This window comes from Perca flavescens, chromosome 17 (assembly GCF_004354835.1).
Source record: "Perca flavescens isolate YP-PL-M2 chromosome 17, PFLA_1.0, whole genome shotgun sequence".
NCBI classification, from domain to species: domain Eukaryota; kingdom Metazoa; phylum Chordata; class Actinopteri; order Perciformes; family Percidae; genus Perca; species Perca flavescens.
This window is the reverse complement of record NC_041347.1, coordinates 18,198,969-18,218,499: the sequence shown is the minus strand read 5'-3', so window position 1 is coordinate 18,218,499 and position 19,531 is coordinate 18,198,969. Positions and strand designations below refer to the sequence as shown.

At 40.5% G+C, this 19,531-nt stretch overlaps 1 protein-coding gene across 1 annotated transcript in view; it reads right to left on the bottom strand.

Annotated features, from left to right (window-relative positions):
• Positions 1 to 5,670: 5,670 nt before the first annotated feature.
• The window catches only part of tet1 (tet methylcytosine dioxygenase 1), a 33,399-nt gene continuing 19,538 nt past the window's right edge, over positions 5,671 to 19,531 (bottom strand). The window contains exons 3-12 of the mRNA XM_028604360.1: positions 13,456 to 15,730; positions 12,803 to 12,893; positions 11,227 to 11,320; positions 10,603 to 10,811; positions 10,359 to 10,509; positions 10,007 to 10,096; positions 9,683 to 9,820; positions 9,385 to 9,561; positions 9,071 to 9,215; positions 5,671 to 8,938 (exon numbers count right to left, since the gene is read on the bottom strand). Of these exons, the coding sequence (XP_028460161.1) occupies positions 7,887 to 8,938; positions 9,071 to 9,215; positions 9,385 to 9,561; positions 9,683 to 9,820; positions 10,007 to 10,096; positions 10,359 to 10,509; positions 10,603 to 10,811; positions 11,227 to 11,320; positions 12,803 to 12,893; positions 13,456 to 15,730 (4,422 nt within the window). The 3' untranslated portion in view covers positions 5,671 to 7,886. The remainder of the gene's footprint in view (positions 8,939 to 9,070; positions 9,216 to 9,384; positions 9,562 to 9,682; positions 9,821 to 10,006; positions 10,097 to 10,358; positions 10,510 to 10,602; positions 10,812 to 11,226; positions 11,321 to 12,802; positions 12,894 to 13,455; positions 15,731 to 19,531) is intronic.

Below are 19,531 nucleotides of genomic sequence, written 5' to 3'. Positions count from 1 at the left end.
TAATTCTATTCCAGATAATTTGATTTTCACATTCATACTTATTTTCTTCCTAGAGAAGAATAAAGTCTTTGTTTTGTCTATAGAGATCCTAAATCCCCATTGAACGGCCCATTCTTGGATTTTGTTTACTGCCTGTTGCATCTTATCCACTACAAAATCTATATTTCTTCCCTTTTTCCACATTGCTCCATCATCTGCAAACAATGCTACCCCAACTGAATTTTGTATATCCTTAAAAACATCATCAATCATTATTGAAAATAATAGTGGACTGATAATGCTCCCTTGTGGGACACCATTTTCCACACTAAGCTCTTACTTAGTTCCCCATTTATTTTTACTTGAATTGTTCTGCCTGACAAAAACCCTTTTATCCACTGGAACATTCTTCCCTTTATTCCCAATAGTCTTAATCAGCATACCATCTTTCCACAACATATAATATGCCTTTTCAATATCAAAAACCCTGCCACTACAGATTCTTTATTCACCTGAGCCTTCCTTATTGTATCTTCTAGGTATACAATGGGATCAATGGTACCTCTACCTTTCCTGAATCCACTTTGATAATGTTGCATTAATCCTTTATGTTCCATCCAATATGTAAGCCTGTCATTTATCATCCTCTCCATAGTTTTCCCCATCTGAGACGTTAACGCAATAGGCCTATAGTTATTCGCTACATGAGGATCTTTCCCAGGTTTCCTAATAAGAATGATTATAGATTCCTTCCAGGTTCTAGGAATACACCTATTCATCCATATTTTATTATACATACTCAACAACACATCCTTCCCCTTATCACTTAAGTTCTCCAACATGGAATAACAGATTTTATCTGGCCCTGGAGAGGACTTGCCTAATTTCTTCAATGCCTTATTAAGTTCAGTCTTTGTAAATAATACATCCAATACCCCTCCTTCACTAACCTCATTGTCAAACACATACTGATATTTACTGATAGTTCTTTGCCCCTCAATCAGCATTGGATAACCATATTCCCTTCCATTCCCTTTCATTCTTTTAATCATGTTCCAAATTCTCTCCAATGGAGTAGTTTGACCAATAGAATCACAGAACTGTTTCCAGTAATCTTTTTTTCCTTGCCTTATTGTTTTCCTGACTACTGCCTGAGATTTTTTATATCAAACTAAATTCTGAAAATTATGTGTTTTCTTTAACTCTTTAAATGCTCTATTTCTATCTTTTATGACTTCCTTACATCTTTTGACCACCATGGTATTATTCTATTTAATGTCTTAGGCTTAGTCTTTGGAATAGACACTCCTGCTGCAACAATTATCCCACTGCTAACTTCACAACATAATTTCTCAATATCATAATTATTATCAATAGATATCAATAATTCATCACAAGCTTCTGTATACTTACCCCAATCTGCTTTATTCAAAATCCATCTCTCTTCTCTTACTTCATGTTCCTTTCTTAATTCCACTCCTATCAATTAATTCTAATAGGATAGTGATCACTCCCTACTGTATTGTCCCTCAATACCTGTTTTTGTGACAATAGTACCAGAACCATCATTCAGACATACCAACTCTTCCATAAAGTCTTCAATTATATTTCCATTAACCCCATCCCTCTCTCCCCATAATGTACTATGTGCATTGAAATCCCCAAACCAAACAATTTTCTCTGTCAAATCCTTCCAAATGTCCTCCAGATGCCTCATCTCTATTTGCCTGCATGGATTATAAAAGTTTATAATAGTCACCTTATCCTTACTCGACCTTATTTCTGTAACTATGTACTCCATGTCATTTCCTGTCTTTATCTCTCTATACTGAAACCCGCTTTGTATAAAAATTACAACTCCTCCTCCTTTACCTATTTCCCTATCCCTTCTTATAGAATTATACCCCTTTATTACAAAATCCAGCCTTGGCACTAGCCATGTTTCCTGTACACAAATAATATTAGGTTTTTCTTTGAAACTGTCATCATATTTCTTAAATTCTTGACCGTTAGCAATTAAACTCCTAGCATTCCACTGGAGTATAATTAAAACCATTATGTATCCCCACCCCATGGCTGAGACTGTTGTACTTCATCATTAAGAATATCTCTTACTCTTTCCCAAGGCATTCCCCTTTGCATCAAAGTATTTTTCGGCAGCCTTAACAATTATTTTAATTCTTTCAGTTCTACTACTGGTCTGTGCCGAACAATTGATTATCTCAGCCATGAAGAGCACAAAATCACCTTTACTCACAATCAATATCTCTTCTTTCAATTTATCACACTGCACATTCCCCTACAACTTCAGTCCTAGTCTTTATTGTCTCTATCGGCACACTTTTTGGGACTTTCTTAGTTGCCACCGCAAAGGAAATACTTTTAACTACTTTAACTCGCTGTACCTTCTGCATTCTTTTGTTAGTCTCACAACCACCATATGCTGCACTATGTTCTCCTCCACAATTACAACATTTTGATTTGGCCCCCTCTTCACATTTTCCATATTCGTGTTCACCACTGCATTTGCTACATCTTTGTTTACCCTTGCATATCGCAGCTACATGCCCATATCTTTGGCATTTAAAACACCTCAGCGGTGGGGGTATGTACACCCTGACATCGTAACTCATGTAGCCAATGAAGACTCTTTCTGGAAGTTTCTCTTACACAAAAGTTAGCAAGACTGTCACATATATTTCCTTGCAAACTTGTTTTTAGTCGTTTTGCTTCCCTGACTTTAACGTTGTTTATTCCTTCTTTCACTGAATCCACTGACTCACTTAGAGGAATCCCTGAGATTACACCCCTCACAAACTTCTTATCAAATGCCATTGAACACTTCACTCTCTGTCCATTTAGTGTATTTATCTTTATTGCTTTCTGTTGTTGTTCCACATTTCGACATATCACCAGTAAAGAACCATTTCTCAATTTTTTAGCACTCCTTACCTCCCCAATATCTTTGTGTAGCACTTTGGTTACTAGGATTGGACTCCATTTATCAAAAGTAGTCCCCTCTTGCAACAGTTTGATAAATACCTCAAACTCATCTTCACTCCTTTTCACCGTATTTATTCCCTTATCGCTATCACTATCAGACGTCTTATCCCTGTCATTATTTTTTCGTTTTTTTTACTACTTTCCACACTCCCGCGTCCAACATCCATCTCCCCAACTTCACTTCCTGATCCGTCATTACCTAACTCCTGACCATTCACAGCCCAGTTGTTGCCAACCGCCTGAAGCTCACTGCCAACAGACACACGTCTTTGCTCCTTTCCTCCAGAAGCACTCATCGTCTTGCCTGCTCTGCTCTCTTCCATCGCCCTCCAAAACCACACTCACACTCCAGCCCATAGCCACTCACACACCTACGGAAGCCACCGAAGTTCAGTTAACTAGAGAAAGGACCAAAGCCGGTCTACCCTTATTAGAAATTCTTTGAAAGGACACAATCAAATTCGATAATTTTGATGTAGATAGATCAAATATAAGTATAATAGTTATGGAAGCCCATTTTCGCCAAGGTGATGAACAAATTATAATTATGAATATATATTATAAAAGTCATTAAGTGAGTTAGAAGGCTATTTAAAAAATAGTGAGAACATTTCTCAAAATAATGATCAGCATCTCAAAATAATGACTATATTTTGAGAAAACTTCTCATTTTTTTCAAAAAGCTATATATTATTTTGAGATACTAAGTCATTATTTTCAGAACACTTCTCCTTATTTTGAGATACTAAGTCATTATTTTCAGAAACTCTAATTATTTGGAGATATCTTATTATTTTCAGAAACTAAGTCATTATTTTCAGAAACTAAGTCATTACTTTGAGGTACTAGTCATTATTTTGGTCTATCACAATGGGCTTCAATAGATATGTAGATGCAGGTAGAATTAAAACAAAAATGTATCAAAGTCCCAGAATCACATGGCCCAAGATGCATACAAGGTGCCCATGTTACTATCTGTATGTGAACATCCTTACTGCACCTATTCATGCGAAAAAGGTGTATTATGATAAATCCTCCCTCATGGTTCTGGTCATTTTATTCGGGAAAAAGATTTAAAAAGTGAAGTGCATGTACAAGTGTCCTTTCCAAATATTTCAGTATTTATATTTCAGGCATTTAAGTATGACACAGATAAGCTGTGGTATATGTAGAAGATATTATTTGAATAAGAGAAACATAGTGTTTAATTTGGGTAAGAGTGGCAAGTTAGATGGATGCCTGAGCTGTTTTTTGTTGACAGACTAGCCCATCCTCGTGTAATGTCAAATCAAAGCTAGTGTGACAGTACATATGATTGATAATGTACATGTGATTTCTAATTTGCCTGAATCCTCACTATGACTTTTTTGTTTCTCTAGTAGTCCATACATTATTGACCTTTCAATTACTGTAAAGAGTAAGGTTACATAACTCTGTTTAAATTCTTCACATCCATGGCGTAATTACTTCAACGGCATCAAGTGTAGCTAAATCCAATTTCACTGTGTCACTCCCTCCCAATTCCTCATAGTTTACTCTATAATGAGATGTAAATGAGATTTCAGACAGTTATGAATCATTGATTGATGAAAATTCACAAACTACCCAGCAGTAAATACAATCACCTTTACCAGTTGCAACATTAAATTAATAAACACATTATTGCATCAATAATTATAATCCATTAGGTATTTTTAGATGGTAATACTTATGCACCAGCATTTTGATGGCATTACTTTTACTTGTAATAAAGAGTATGTTTACAGTGTGGTATTACTATTTTTATTTAAAGGTGCAGTAGTTGTATAAGGTAAGCCTTATACAACTAACTTTCGGACTGAGAAGTTGTCGATGTTCAAATGTTCAAAAGTCCTGGATCTTCGCAATCCTACCTATGGCACCTTTAAGTAAAAGATCTGAGTACTCCTTGCACCGCTGCTTTCATTAAGTCACCACAGGCTGCCCTACTCGGTCTTTAATGCCACAGCAATGCCTGAACTCATGTTATCTAACATAAATACAAATCTTAAATGTGGGAAAAAAGAGAGTATCAGAAAAGGCATCGGTGGAGAGAAGGTTGGATCGGTCCATCGCTGCTTAACAATTCTTGTCCAACTACAATGGTGTTAATAGACAGAATTGTAAAAACTGCTTCTAAAAAGAAAAGTGATTGATTCAGTATGATACATTGACTTGAGCTCAACATTAACTTTAATTAAACTTTAAAAAAATAAATGTTGTAAGATTCAAAAAGGCCAGTGTAGTGATAAATACAGCCGAGCTCAGTGCTTATTTCACAATATGCTTGAGTTGTGTGAAAATGGTTACATTTATGATTCACATTTTCTTTAAATTTCACTAAACTGCCGAAGCACTCTTGTGTTTGTTGAAGTTATTAAATTATCCATCTCAGTCAGCAGTAAATGATTTTCTTACATCTTCAATGTCATTTGAAAGGAGAAAAAAAACATAAATCATATTACCAGTTCTGGTGACAAAGTGTACAAAAATAAGTAGTGATTCATCCCCAGATAGAGATAAAGAGGACTCTAAATGACTTAACTGAAATTCCACAGCAGTGAGTCATACAGTATGCCAGTGTGGGAAATTTAGAGAGAAAAACGATGTATCTTCATCTTTATCACATATGCACGCACACACAACAAATCAGGACAGAGGAAATATTGATCAGGTCCAAAATATAAATATGACTTTATTTCACAATCCAAAAAAAGAGATCAGACTTCCATATAAGGAAAGCTAAATTTAGTCTCTTCTCAAGTCTAAACTGGATATACTTTGAGCAACGTACAGTAATTCCGTTTCAAAATAAGCAAGATCATCTTTGTCTAAACACCATTAACAGTACAGTAAAAACAAAATGGTTCACATTCATATTTACACATTTTCTACTAATAAAAGTTTTTTTTCAGATTTTTTAATGCTGGTGCTAGTTGTTAGTTCCTCGTTGATACAAAGACTTTCATGGTGGACTGAGAACGTGCCCCACAGTAAATCAAAAGAAACTTTACAACTGTAACTTTGTCATGTTAAAACATGTTAAATCAAGTGATTTAAAAACAGTTTACATTCATTTTATTTTGTGTATATGATGTAATTTTTGCAGTTTGGTTATCTGTGGAAGACATTTGAACTCTAAATGGACATCTGCACAATAAGTTGCTTTTTACTTGAAAAACATCATGATCAATGATGGACATCCCAATGCATCTCAGACTGTCAGCCAGTAATCATCCAGAATAATTAAAAAACTACCAAGGTATTGATTCATATACCAGATCAGTGTGTGCTGAGTTTTATAAAAGCACCATGCCATCACTGTACAGTATATAACCAGATCAAGTCAATGCATGTATCTTGACATCTTTTGCTATTAGCACCAAAAGGAAACATTATACCACCAGTGTTAGTGTGAATATCAGTGAAAGGTCTTTTATCGGTTGTGCTGAAATGTCATTGATGAGTTCTTAAAAGGAGGAGCTTCTCATTCATGTGTAATACAAAATAAGATCATGATTTACCAAGAGTTGACACCAACCCTAGAGCCTGTATAAAAAAAATCTGTAAACGCTCTTCACAAGGGTCGAGCACCTTTGAGTGGGGATTGTGTGAGTGGGATCTGATGTTTGAGTGGTTGACCAACAAAAGCACAGAGGAGGAAAAAGAAGAAATAGTTTGATTATTCAGGATCGGCTGACACGGTTTTGTTTTCAAATTCAGAGAATAAAACTAGTAATATTCTGTTGACATATCTGACACTTCTTCGTCTTATTAGCACCATCAAAATGTACAGTAAGTTTTTGAAATCCTATAGTCACACTTGTGCCCTGTGAAAGATTTTTTTAAATTCCTATTTTTCAGAAGATGAACGAGTGAATGAGTTAAGAGCCATCAATGCTAAGCACTTCAATGTTGCAGCATTTCACGATTCCTCATTGTGCTTCCTCAAGTTTTGAATTGCATGAGATATGTATGCCATTTTCAATCAAATGGATGATAATAATAATGCAGAAAAAAACCTGCAGAAATACTGTAAAAATAAAACCGGGTTCATGCTAGACTGTCATATATATATATATCTCTATCTGTACATACATATTCAGGCCTATGGATTGGGACCTTTTTCAAGTTAGGTTTAGGGAAATAAAAAAGTGCTTCTTAATATGCCATACATATCTGTGAATAAAAGACAAACCATCCAGACAAAAATTTAAAAATTAACAAAACAACAAACCGAAGAAGTACATTTCTTTCATTGACTGCCAACAGAAGTCAGAGGCAGCAGAAGGAAAAGCACAATGCTACAAGTGACAATCTATAGTAAATATATGCACAATATTAGTCTTATTTTATACATTATGTGATGTAATGAGTTTAACAGAGGTTACGGTGAGAATGGCACCAATGTAAAAACCAATAATCTTATAAAAAGCGAACTATGGGCTGAAATAAAGAGCATAGTCCTACTGTACAACATAAATTCTGAGTGTCAACACATAATGCAGGTTATCATAGAAATCTTGCAGTAAACAGGCTTACACCAGGAATTAAATAGAAATCGTTATGATCAGAATAAATAATCAATGCTTTTTTGTTCTTAATCATGTATATAAAACCAGTTTAAAAATCTTTAAAATGCTTCAAAGCACCATCTCTTTACAATAAAAACACAGAAACTCACAGTTAAGAAGCCAACAAACTTTGGTCTTCCTCATCACTTTGAAGGCAGAGACGAAGAAGGGCAAAGTCAACAAACAGATACTAGAAAAGCACAATGAAAACGATGTAAAAATGAGAGTCGCAGTTTGAAATTGATTGAGGTAAGGCAGAAGTACAGGGTGTAGGAGTTTTCTGTGTGTGTGTGTGTGTGTAAAACATGTTGACTAAGTCCAGCGATTGTAAGGGCCCGTCACTTGGGTAAGAGCATAAGGGGACACGGTGACGACACCATCCCTCGGGAGAGTCCACGCTAGCCGTGTGGGGACATTCATCATCCTCCTGGTCTCCTCTGCCTCCTCACCAGTTTCCTTCTCCACACCTCCAGCTCCGGTGCCATTCTTCCCAACACATTTGCTCGAGCAGTCCTCCATCCTTAACCTTTCTGCCTCCTCCTCCTCCCGTTCCCGTTCCCGCTTGGCCATTTTGGCGTCCCACATAGCCATCCCGTGGCCTGGTTCATTGAGAGACTTGTGCTGGTAGAAGACCAGGGAGATGCGGGTGGGGTGGCTGCGGTTTGGCCTGAGGATAGGGGTGGTGGCATGAAGCTCCCGCCGTGCACACTCTATCAGGATGGAGCCGTGTGACGGAGCCACGGCGACTCCGCCTATATCACGGTCCAGGAAGTTGTGCTCGCTGTCTGACCACACTTCTTCCTGCTTAACTTCCTCAGGTTCAAGTGGGGGAGCTTGTGGGGGAAGGGGGAGAGATGAGAGCGGAGGGAGACCATGACCTCTGACCTCTGCTGCGACATCTCCTGCAGCCCTGTGGAGTCCATTGAGCCTGCTGAAGAGGCCCTCAGAGGTAGGTCTGGGGGAAAAGGAGGAGGGAGGAGGAGCACTCCCACTGGGGGAGGGTCTGTGCAGAGGAGAGCAGTGCACCGTGTTGGGCTCAGTTTTAAAAGGATGGGAGTAGTTACTAAGGGCATTATGTGGAGTTATACGAACACTCTGGTCACCAGACGCTGGAGAATAACCATTCACAGTCTCACTTACTGTCTTATAATTAAGAGCTGAGTCATTCTGTCCAAACTGCAGGCCAGGCAGGCCATGGTAGTTGGGGGAGATGACCTCCTTCTGTGGGGTGACCCCTGCACCCAGAGTGGGGTAGCTGCTGGTGCTCTGGTTGTAAGTGCTGGGTTGAATCTTCTCTGGTGGGTACCTTCCAACGCTGGCAGGTCTGGGTGGTAGACTGTATGAGCTGTCGAAGCCCTGTGGCTCTGTTTTAGACATAGAAAATATGCATATATATAACACTGATGTAATTATCAAAAAACATTTATACTTTCAGACCTCAACATTTTACTTTTTAAAACAGATTAACAACATGACCAGAGACTTGGATTTACTACCTTTGTTGGGGGTTTCGCTTTTTACTTTCCCAGGAGTGAGAGGAGTCAGGCCGAGCTTCTTCTCCATTTTCTCCGCTTGAGCCCTCAGACGAGCTTCTTGCCTAATCTTACGGGCTGATTTCACTGGCTCAGCCAGTAGACGCACCTGATAAATACAAAGAATCAATGATTTAAAACACGATACATGATAATTATAATTTTATTTTGAATTTTTGCGACAAAGGACTCAAACCACTGATGTTGATAATAATAAATAACACTTATGATAAACCTAACAATAATAAATAGCAAAAGCTGCTTTCCTGTTCACTCACCTCTCGAGGAAAGGCAGACAGAACTTGCAAAGCACCACTTCGGATCTTGGCCCACTGGCCCTCAACCTGACCAAACTCATCCCTGTCAGAGATCTTGTAAAGTGGCAGAACATGGAGCTGCTCATCTTCTGGTATGTTGCGCACTGCACGGTTATCTTCCTTGGTTAAAGTGCACACCTAAAAAAGGACATCAACAAAAGGTAAGTTGTTCAACCAAACAGTACCAATCAATAATTTAAGGAGGTAGACACATGCTATAGAAGTAGATAGCATGGTGTCACACTTGTAGCTTGCTTACCACAGTGCTGCCGTTATTCATGTTGTGAGTGTCCTTGTGAGCGTGGGCACAGAAATCCACACAGGCTGTTACCCCAGAAAAAGGACGTCCCTCCCTCCCACCCAGCCGGCAGTCACTCCCTACCGCCTCATTTTCCACCTATGAGAGGTGAAAGGATAGAGAAGTGTTTGGTTTGGGGTGAAGACGGTAAAAGATTAAAAGTAAGTAGTTTGAGAACAAAGAGAAGAAAATTAAAATCACTTCTATTGGAATTATATGAAGTAGTAGCCTAAGAAAGCTCAGGATCATCAGATGCAAGTGTGGCAGCTGTTTAATGTTTCATACCTGGTTTTGGAAGGCCTCAGGAGCCAATCTTTTGTAGAGTGGTGCGAGGTCAGTGGCAAGACTGTGAAGGTTGTTCTCTATCTTCTCCTCCTAAAAGTAGACAGATTTACGAGTTTTGGGGTGAATAACAGCTGATTGAAAAAAAAATAAAGGTTTAATTGTCATAGCAACATAAGCCACTAGAAGGCAAATGTTTGGCAAAAATCTGCCTTTTCGCACATAAAATGCAGAGAAAGAACAGAACTTGTAAGCACAAAATATCCTCTTACATCACTATAACAACAGGTAAAACAACTATGAGCGATTATAATAGATTTCTTCTAGGATTTTTGGAAGATGACCACTCCCTCACCTCCTCCCGGTAGTCTCCAAGCAGGCGAAACTTGCGGGGCACTTTGCTGCGGGCAAACTTACAGCCATTGAAGTACATACTCCAGGAGCAGCCAAAGGAAAATGAAGCTCCGCAGGTGTCTGGGTCCAAACCCTGGCATGCACATGTACGACTGTGGAGATGGAGTGGCGGGAGGAAGATAAAAAAATCGAACAAAAACTGGGAAGAAACAGTGTCATTGCAAAACAAAGGAAGAGGTACTCACTCTTCATTGAGGGCACAGCGACGGCTGGTGGGGGAGCCGTATTTAAAGAGTGTCTGTGTAAGATCCTGGTAGAGATTGTCCGCCACCGGCCGAGGGATTCCCTCCCACGCCAGGATGAGGATCACCAACACGGCAGTGTCACAGTAGTGCCCTGGCCTCCGGCGGACCAAACACAGCAGCTTCTCCTGTTCACTGTCACGCCGGATCACCTGTCAGATGATTGTCACACAAAAAACAAGCAGATGAATGACAGCACTGTAACAGACAAATACTAATATATATTTTTTAAATATCACAAAATGATGTAACCCTATGGGTTAATGGGTTTGAAGCACTGCCATAGACCTGCCAAACCACAACATTGGGTTTTAAAAGAATAGTTTAAAGATGGTCATGTTTAGGTGTAAGCCTTGACATGTTTATGTTTAGGGAATTATTATATTTAGGTTATGGTTGAATGGTTTGGGAAGGAAAGGGTTTGTTGTGGTTGTGGTAATGGTAAGAATCTGGGAGTGACTTCTGTCTCTGCCCCTACTATGGTGGGATCCACAAGAACACTTCAATACACAGCAGACATATTCAGGACATTTAGGTAACTACCATATGAAAACACCAGCCACCTACCCATTTAGCTATTGGACACCCCTGGGAGCTCTTTCCTTCTTTCCCAGTGTAAACAACAACTTCCACCCTTACTGCATTTCCTTTGGCACCGTATCTGTAACACACATACGTTCGTGCTATTGACCACAGAGCACATATCACTGACAACACATACTGTATTAAACAGAATTACATTGCTACCCATACCTTCGGGCTACTGACAATACATACATCCAATCAATAAAATGCACAGACTGTAGAGATCTGTTAATATACTCCAATGCACAGCACATAAGCCCACACTGTTTAGTACAAAAGAAATACCCAAATTGCTTTGATTAGAAATACATTTGTCAAATAGAATTACATTGTTTCAGTTAAAGTGATGGTTCGGAGTAATTTCACCCTAGGGTCCTTTGCACCATGACCTCGAGCCAAACACCCCCCCAGAAGCTTTTTTCACCTGGGTCGAACATTGGGAGAGTTAGCGTAGAGCAGCGTTAGCCGCTGAATAGCTTAGCGCAGGGGCTAATGGATCCGAAGTGTCTCTTAACATTACCCCACTAATAATGCCCGAAATGATACCAAACGTCTACAGTAGTACAAATAGGTTATACACTCATAAAACGATGGATTGGAAAGTTTGTAAGTATACCAGAAGTTTATAAAACTTGCCTGCTGGCTTCTGCTCTCTGCTGTTGTTGCTGCCGGCAGTAAGACGAGTGTTTAGGGCCGTCTACAAATTACTACACCGAAAAGAGATGCAACAAAAATATTTCTTTATTTAACTTATTTTTTAAAGTAAGTGCTGTAGAATAACTAGCAGGAGACAAGTTATAATTGAGGTAAGTTTGGAGACATTACCTTATTTAATCATTAAATTAAAAAATATTTTTGTTGCATCTCTTTTCGGTGTAGTAATTTGTAGACGGCCCTAAGCACTCTTACTGCCCGGTAGCAGCAGCAGCAGCAGCAGCAGCAGCAGCAGCAGCAGCAGCAGCAGCAGCAGCAGCAGCAGCAGCAGCAGCAGCAGCAACAGCAGAGAGCAGAAGCCAGCAGTCAAGTGTTATAAACTTCTGGTGTTCTTACAAACTTTCCAATCCATCGTTTTATGAGTGTATAACCTATTTGTACTAGTGTAGAAGTTTGGTATCATTTCGGGCATTATTAGTGGGGTAATGTTAAGAGACACTTCGGATCCATTAGCCCCTGCGCTAAGCTATTCAGCTGATAACGCTACTCTACACTAACTCTCCCAATGTTCAACCCAGGGGAAAAAAGCTTCTGGGGGGGTGTTTGGCTCGAGGTCATGGTGCAAAGGACCCTAGGGTGAAATTACTCCGAACCATCACTTTAAGTGTGGTTGTCAGATGGACTGTGATGGACCTCAAGATGTAAACAGGCTGACATCTTGGTTTATGGGCCCCTTGTCTCAGCTCTAGGGGTTTCCTGTTTCAACGTGTTGAGTTAGCTCAGCAATGCTTCCTTTTAACGACAGACTCTTTTTTTTTCTCTTTTTTTTTACTAGAACACTCTCAGCATGTTTGGTAGAAAACACATCCGCATATACACAGTGTAGTGGTAGTAGTCACTCTACCTGTTCTCCATCAGTTCTCTCACTGCAGGAACACTAGGTCCTGCCCCAAGGTGAGTATAGTAAGGGCCTTCCTCCTTTTCAATGATTTGGTCTGTTGGAAAAAAACAAAAAACAAGATCTATTTAATATCATAGCAACTTTACAGAGTAGAACTGTCCTTCAAATACTGATATGATGCTGGTATATGTTTGAGAAAAACTCTGATGCCCTTGATTAAAGAGACTGATTAATGTAAATGCCATATGCACAGTAAATGTAGCTGGATCTCAGTTCAGGGGCCAGCACCTTGGATGTCTGCATTTCAAGAACAGTTTATAAAGGGTCAACAATGCTCCACAAAGCATCCCAAAGCCTTCTCCAAATATGGCATAGAAATGCAGCCTCATTTTGCTTGAATTGGCCCTTGAATTAGGACACAGCTTGTGTGTGTGTGTGTGTGTGTGTGTGTGTGTGTGTGTGTGTGTGTGTGTGTACGTGTGTGTTGGCATCAGTGAGAGAGAAAGCAAAAACATCAGTTTGAGGACTGCCATTTTACTCAAAAAGCTAACTTTTAGGGTAGATTTAGTCACAAAGTAGAATATAGCAAATGTGATACCAATGCAGATGCGACACACTTGTCTTCCTCTGAAAGGTGTTAGGTAGCATCAACTCACCCACGCATTGACAGGATGGAAGATCAGCCATTTTTTTGGAAGGTGTATTGAGCAAGTTCTTGGTAGGGGTATCTAGAAAACTCATAGGAGACTCCAGAAAGCTGTTGATGCTGTTCTTGGATGGAGTTGACTCTGCAGAGTGGGCCAGATCCCCATCAGTAGCTGTGGACAGGACAGTGACAGGTCCTGCTCTTTGCAGCTTGTAGTAGCTCTGCTGGCTCGGAGGTGGGGACTGCCGAGCCCCTGAGAAGCCATTAGCCAGACCATGATGACCAGTGTTGTGGCTGAGGAAAGTGGTATTGGCTGGGCTGGTGTTAGGATCAGCACCGTGCTGCAGCCCACCACAGGGCTGTACTACCTGAGATAACAAATGCTTTTCACAGTCCTGCCCTAGTCCTTCATCATGACCATTGCATGGATTGTGTTGGTGGAGTGGACCATTTGAAAGTGACCATAGATGGTTTTCTTGACCACGAGTATGGTTGATCCTTGTGAGAGTGTTGTAGTTCTGAGTCTGCGGCCTTAACAGGGCTGCATTGTGTGCGTTACTGTGATGGATGAGTTGCCTCCTATCCTCCTGAGCCTCAGCCAAGTATCTCTTCAAGTCAATTTGAGCCTGAGGCAGAAACAGGTTCCTCTTGTGGGATTTCCCCTGCCGTTGATTCTTCTGGCCTCTGCTCGTGTGGGCCATCTCTCCATTTGGCACGCGTTTTGAGAGGGGGGTCCTGCAGTTGGTTCCCTCATTAGGGCCATCACTTTTCTTCTTCCTGGGCTTGATAGGCGTAGCTCTTGTTTTTTTCACAATGGGCTTTTTCTGACTGGGGGGTAGCTGGGAGTTGTAGTTGTATTTGATGGCTGACACAGGTGTTCCTTTTGGAGGGTTGTTCCCTGACTGCTGGTTGTGTCGAGACTGGATGATGAAAGCCAGGTCTGCCAGCTGAGCTGCCACCTCCTCCTCCTCTCTGTTTCTCCTCGCTTTAGCAACAACCCTGTCTCTGTCTTCTCCAAACAACCGTTCATGAGCTTTACTGAAATTCATGTCACTGGGATCTTTATAGCTGCATTCCGACTTGATGACATGAGAACCAAAGCCCGGCTCTGTCCTCCTGCAGGGTGCTTTATCACTGTCTGAGCTGGCTTCTAAAAGATACTGCAGAGACAGCTTTGTGTTCGAGCTCAGCCCCTGAGAACACTGGGTAACATTCCCTTGTCTGGCCACAGGAGGGCGTATGACGGATGTCTGGTGAAGTGGTGAGCTAATGACCGAGACTTTGTTGTAGCGGATAGCTACTGTGGGTTTGGCTTCTTGCAGGTTTGTATTTGTATCGGAGGTTGAAAATGGGGCAGCAGTAGAAATGGGATGTTCACACTTACTTTCAACTTTAATGGACCCTGGGGTGCTTTGAGGTATAGCTGCCAGTTGGGTCAAGGCCTCAATTGCAATAGCCTGATCAAAACTAAGATTTCTTCTCTCTGCCAAAGACTGCACGCTTGGTTGTAAGACACTTGGAGGAGGTTCACTTTTGATAGGCTGGGGAGTCATTTGCAGGCTAATAGGAGTGCTTTTCTGACACAAGTCATTTTTTAAGTCCTCTGGCTCTTTTTTGATGAAGTGCAAATCTGGTGGCTCTGTTTTGATGGAGCAAAGAATGGAAGAACGTGAGCTGAAAAGTTTCTCCTCCAGTCCCTTCCTCTCTGTGACAGAAAGACACACCACGGCCGCCAGCGTGGACAGCGGGTCTTCGCAGACCTCATCTTCATCACTCAGCTGTGTGGCGTCCTGTTCAGTGATCCACATCCACGGCTCCTCGAGTTTGATCTTCTTTAGTGGAACTGACATGTCGTCTGGAGGAGTCTTGGGTCCATTCTGAGGGCAATCTTTAGGGATTGCAGTTATTATAGTCCTTTGAGGCTCAGATGCAATCTTAGTCCTTTTATATGCAGACTTCAGATCAGAGTGTGACCCAGTGGTCATATTAGCACCGTTGGGTTTTGTCAGGTTCTCAGCAGAACCATTCTGAAAAGTCACAGAAGAGCATACGTTTTGGTGAAGTGCAATGCTGGTCAGCTCCAGCCCTGGCTCTCTTTTAACAAGTGCCAGCCGTCCGCCTTGGTCCGAGGCCAGGTTGTGGGTGAGCAAGTGGGTGATGGGGGGAGCTTGTTTATGAGGTATGTGGCCTTCCTCCCCCTCATCCTCCTCTGTTGCCGTGTGGGTGTCATCCATCTGTTTCTTGCCTTTGCCATTTACTGACCCACTTTCTGGAACCACCTGAGACTGAGATAGAGATATATATATATATATATATATATATATATATATATATAGAGAGAGAGAGAGGGAGAGAGGGAGAGAGGGAGAGAGAGAGAGAGAGAGAGGTGACTCAACAAGCTCTGGCAGTATACAGTGATTCAGCTTGTTCTAAACAGTCACGGCACACAGCACAACAGATTGCCTCCCAGCATGGCATAAGCATCTGCTGCAGCCACTATTGAGGCTGTGGAAAATATTATGACACATGAAAACAAAGAATCTGCTCTCTATAAATATTGCCGAAACCAATCTCTAAAAAGCAAATAAAATGTTAAACTGAGCTAGTTCACAGTTGAGGCTTCAATCAGGACTAGATTCCTGCATGAGCTGTAAGCGTTGAAAGCCACGCACCCACAGGTAGCTAAGAGCCAACAAGTAAACATTTAGAGTCACGCATAGTTCATGATTCCGTCACTACTGCTGGATCACTGAGGGCATGTGTTCAACGTGCAAGTACATGTTGTGTTTGTGCCGGGTTTGTAGGTGTGTTCCTGGGCATGCATGCATGTGTATGCGAGCATGTGTAATCATTAACACAGCTGCCCTGCCATGTTAACCCCTATGCATTGTTAAGTGAGTAATTAACCCACTCAGGGTCTTATCCAGACACAGTGTAGCTTCACCCATTGGCTAAGACGGATTCTGACTGCCTGCGGAGCTACGGCCATTTTAAAAGGTCCACAGTTTTGACATATTGATTCCTCCAAAAGCCTTGTTTTAAACACACTACCACAGATTAAGTGCAGACAATCATAGAAATAATGCCGTAAACAGGAATAACATCCATTGATTTTGGGGAGAAATAGAAGTTAAGGCAGTTTTATCAAAGCTTTGACGAGGATCCTTTTGCCAGAATATTGTAGTTTACAGGTTATCTTAGAAACTAAAAGGGCACAAAGCCAAATCATTCTGATAGAAATATAGCTTATATATAGTGTTTATACAACTGAATCTGTAAAAGCCTTCTTTATTTTTCATCATCTTGAGTAAGCATATGATCAACTGAAGCCAAGTAAAGCTGCTTCTTATTTTAGGATTTAACTCCACATCACAAGTCTACTTGCCTATTACAGAACTAAAGTCTCAGCTGACAAAAGGATCTTTAACTCGTTTGCAGGAGCTGGAGGATATGTGTGCATTACTATGAGCTGTGTGTATTGTACGTGTATGTGTATGTATGTGTATGTGTGTGTCTTTGTGTGTGTGTGTGTGTGTGTGTGTGTGTGTGAGGCATCCCATTTTCCCTCTAATGAACTAGCGCAACTGCAGGGTAGCTGGAAATTTGTTCTTTATCACTGTTTACCTGGCATAAACACCCATTAAACTCCATCACTGCCACAGTTTTAATGCATTTTACAGCAGGAGATGTGCACTCCAAGCTGACAGATCAAGCAACAGTACTTCAATATAAACCAGACTCCTATGAACCCACAGACCAAGCAGAACACACTTTATCAGTTACATGTGCTCTATTCAACTTTGTTCCCTCTATTTCCATCAAACATGGGGGCTGGGGTTGGTCCACTTAAAAGATTCTGAGACATCCTGGATAAAATGGTAACAGTTTGTTTTACTTCCAAGCATGTACAGTGAAAACAGAGTTGAGCCTTGTGACATCCCACATGTTATAGCTGCTGAGCAAGGGCATTAACTGTCATTTATGAGGAAGAAGACATTGGAAAATAAGAGATGAAGAGTTGGTTAAACTACTTCCTCAAGATCCTTTATTTAGCATGGAGATTGGTATACAATATATTTAGTTTTCTTACATATCATATTATTAAGCATTTAGTGTTTGATTGCAAATGTGCAAGCAAAAGAGAGTGAAAACCAAGATTGTGTAGTCAGGGAAAGAGAGTGAAGAGAGCAAAAAAAGCAGTATGTGTTCAAGCTGTTAATGCAATTGAAGCCAATGTCATTGGAAAAAAATGTGTACATCTTTATTTACATCTACTGCAGTGATTTCCAGTCTGGTTTGTGAAAATACATAAAACATGCTGTACCTGATAAAAGCCCTTGTTCTTTGACTATGCGGACTGGCACTGGTCAACCTGGTGTTTACCGCTAATGGCTGAGATAGCTTAAAATGTTTCTCATATTTAACTCCATTGTTGCTGTGCTGGAAATATTTCAACATTGCACTACTTTGTGTCTGTTCTTGGTCAGTTATCTTCAGGAATTCAAGGCACATTGCCAAAAGCTTTATTAAAACAATGTTAAAGAGGTGTAGGGAGGATTTGACTTTAGGTAGGGGTTGTTGGACAATGCAAGGGAGAGTTTCAGTGACTATAGAGTTATTCATGGTTAATAAAATGCTGAGATCACACATCATTAGTATGGTGGAGGCAATTTATCACCAAGTTTTTTCACTGATGTGATATTCCTGATCCCTCTCTGATCCATTGCCCTTTTCCACAGTCCACTACACTCTCCTTGACAGTCAGGACTGTTCGGTACTACTAGAAACACGCTGCTGATGCAACAGATAGCTGGAGTTCAGCAACAGCCGTTGCAACAGGGTGAGATACCAGCTCCACAAAGCATGTGGAAATGATCAACATCCAAATGTAGAAAGAAAAGCAAGTGAGAGAAAGAGGGGAAAAGATGGGGAGCATGGAGAGAGTGGAGAAAGGCAGTGTGTCTGTCACAATAAACTGCTTTCAATGACAAAGCAGCTCTGGCCGGCTTCCAGCACTGCACCAGACACACGCGTGTCTCTATGCATGTGAATGCATGTGCATCCATTTGTGCAAGTGTTCATGATCCAAAGCTGACATCAAAGTACAACCCCTGTTTTTAATTATGTTGCATTTAGCCTTGTGATAACAAAAAGCCTAATGCAGGATATAAATGCAGAATCATGTGCTCTCATTTAGCCGCTGGGTCTCTAGAGAGAGCCGGGTCTGTGATGTGTTAGGGCTGTGTCTTTGTGTTGTGCTTGTTGTGTCTGCCTCAGGGTGTTTAAAGTCACTCATACAGTATGTTACTGTACTGTTTTAACACACGTCTTCTTCTTTCCTGTTAGACAAACACAAACCTGACTGCTGTGCCTGTCAAAGCTTTGAAAATCAACAAAACATTATATGTTAGAGTAGCTAAGAGTGATAGCTTTACACACAAACACGCGTTCAGAGACCGACCTTAGCAACAGAAGTGTAACCATTGCTTGAATCCTAACAACCCTGTCTCTCTCTCTCTGGGTCTCCAAGGAAGTTCAAAGGAGTGTGTATCTATTCTTCACTCAACAATACAGACATACAAACACACTTATATATATATATATATATATATATATATATATATATATATATATAAAAATAAATAAACAAGTCTATTCCAATAAAAAAGAGTGCTCCAAATTCATGAAATAAATAATAAGTTCACTTTGTGGCTGTGCAGAGATCATACAACGTTAGGATCTTCACCTTACAGCGCTCTTAGAAATGATACACAGAAGAATTATACACAGAAAAAGCATGTTTCCTTCCTGGCTGAGAGTGTAAGTATAGTGTTAGTAGTGGTTTATGTGTGTTTCTCTGTGCACGTGAGAATTTCCTTCATTCATTGAGTGAGTGTTTCCTGTCTGCGCTAAACTCAATGTCACATAATCAACACACTACATTAAAAAGAAAACAGTGACAAACTGGACCTTATAGGTGGCAATAAACCTAACTGGAACTTGAATGAACGGGGTCCCAGTACACCAGTATGAATTAGAGATTAATATACTATCAAATTATACAGATTAAGACAACATCAGTAAGA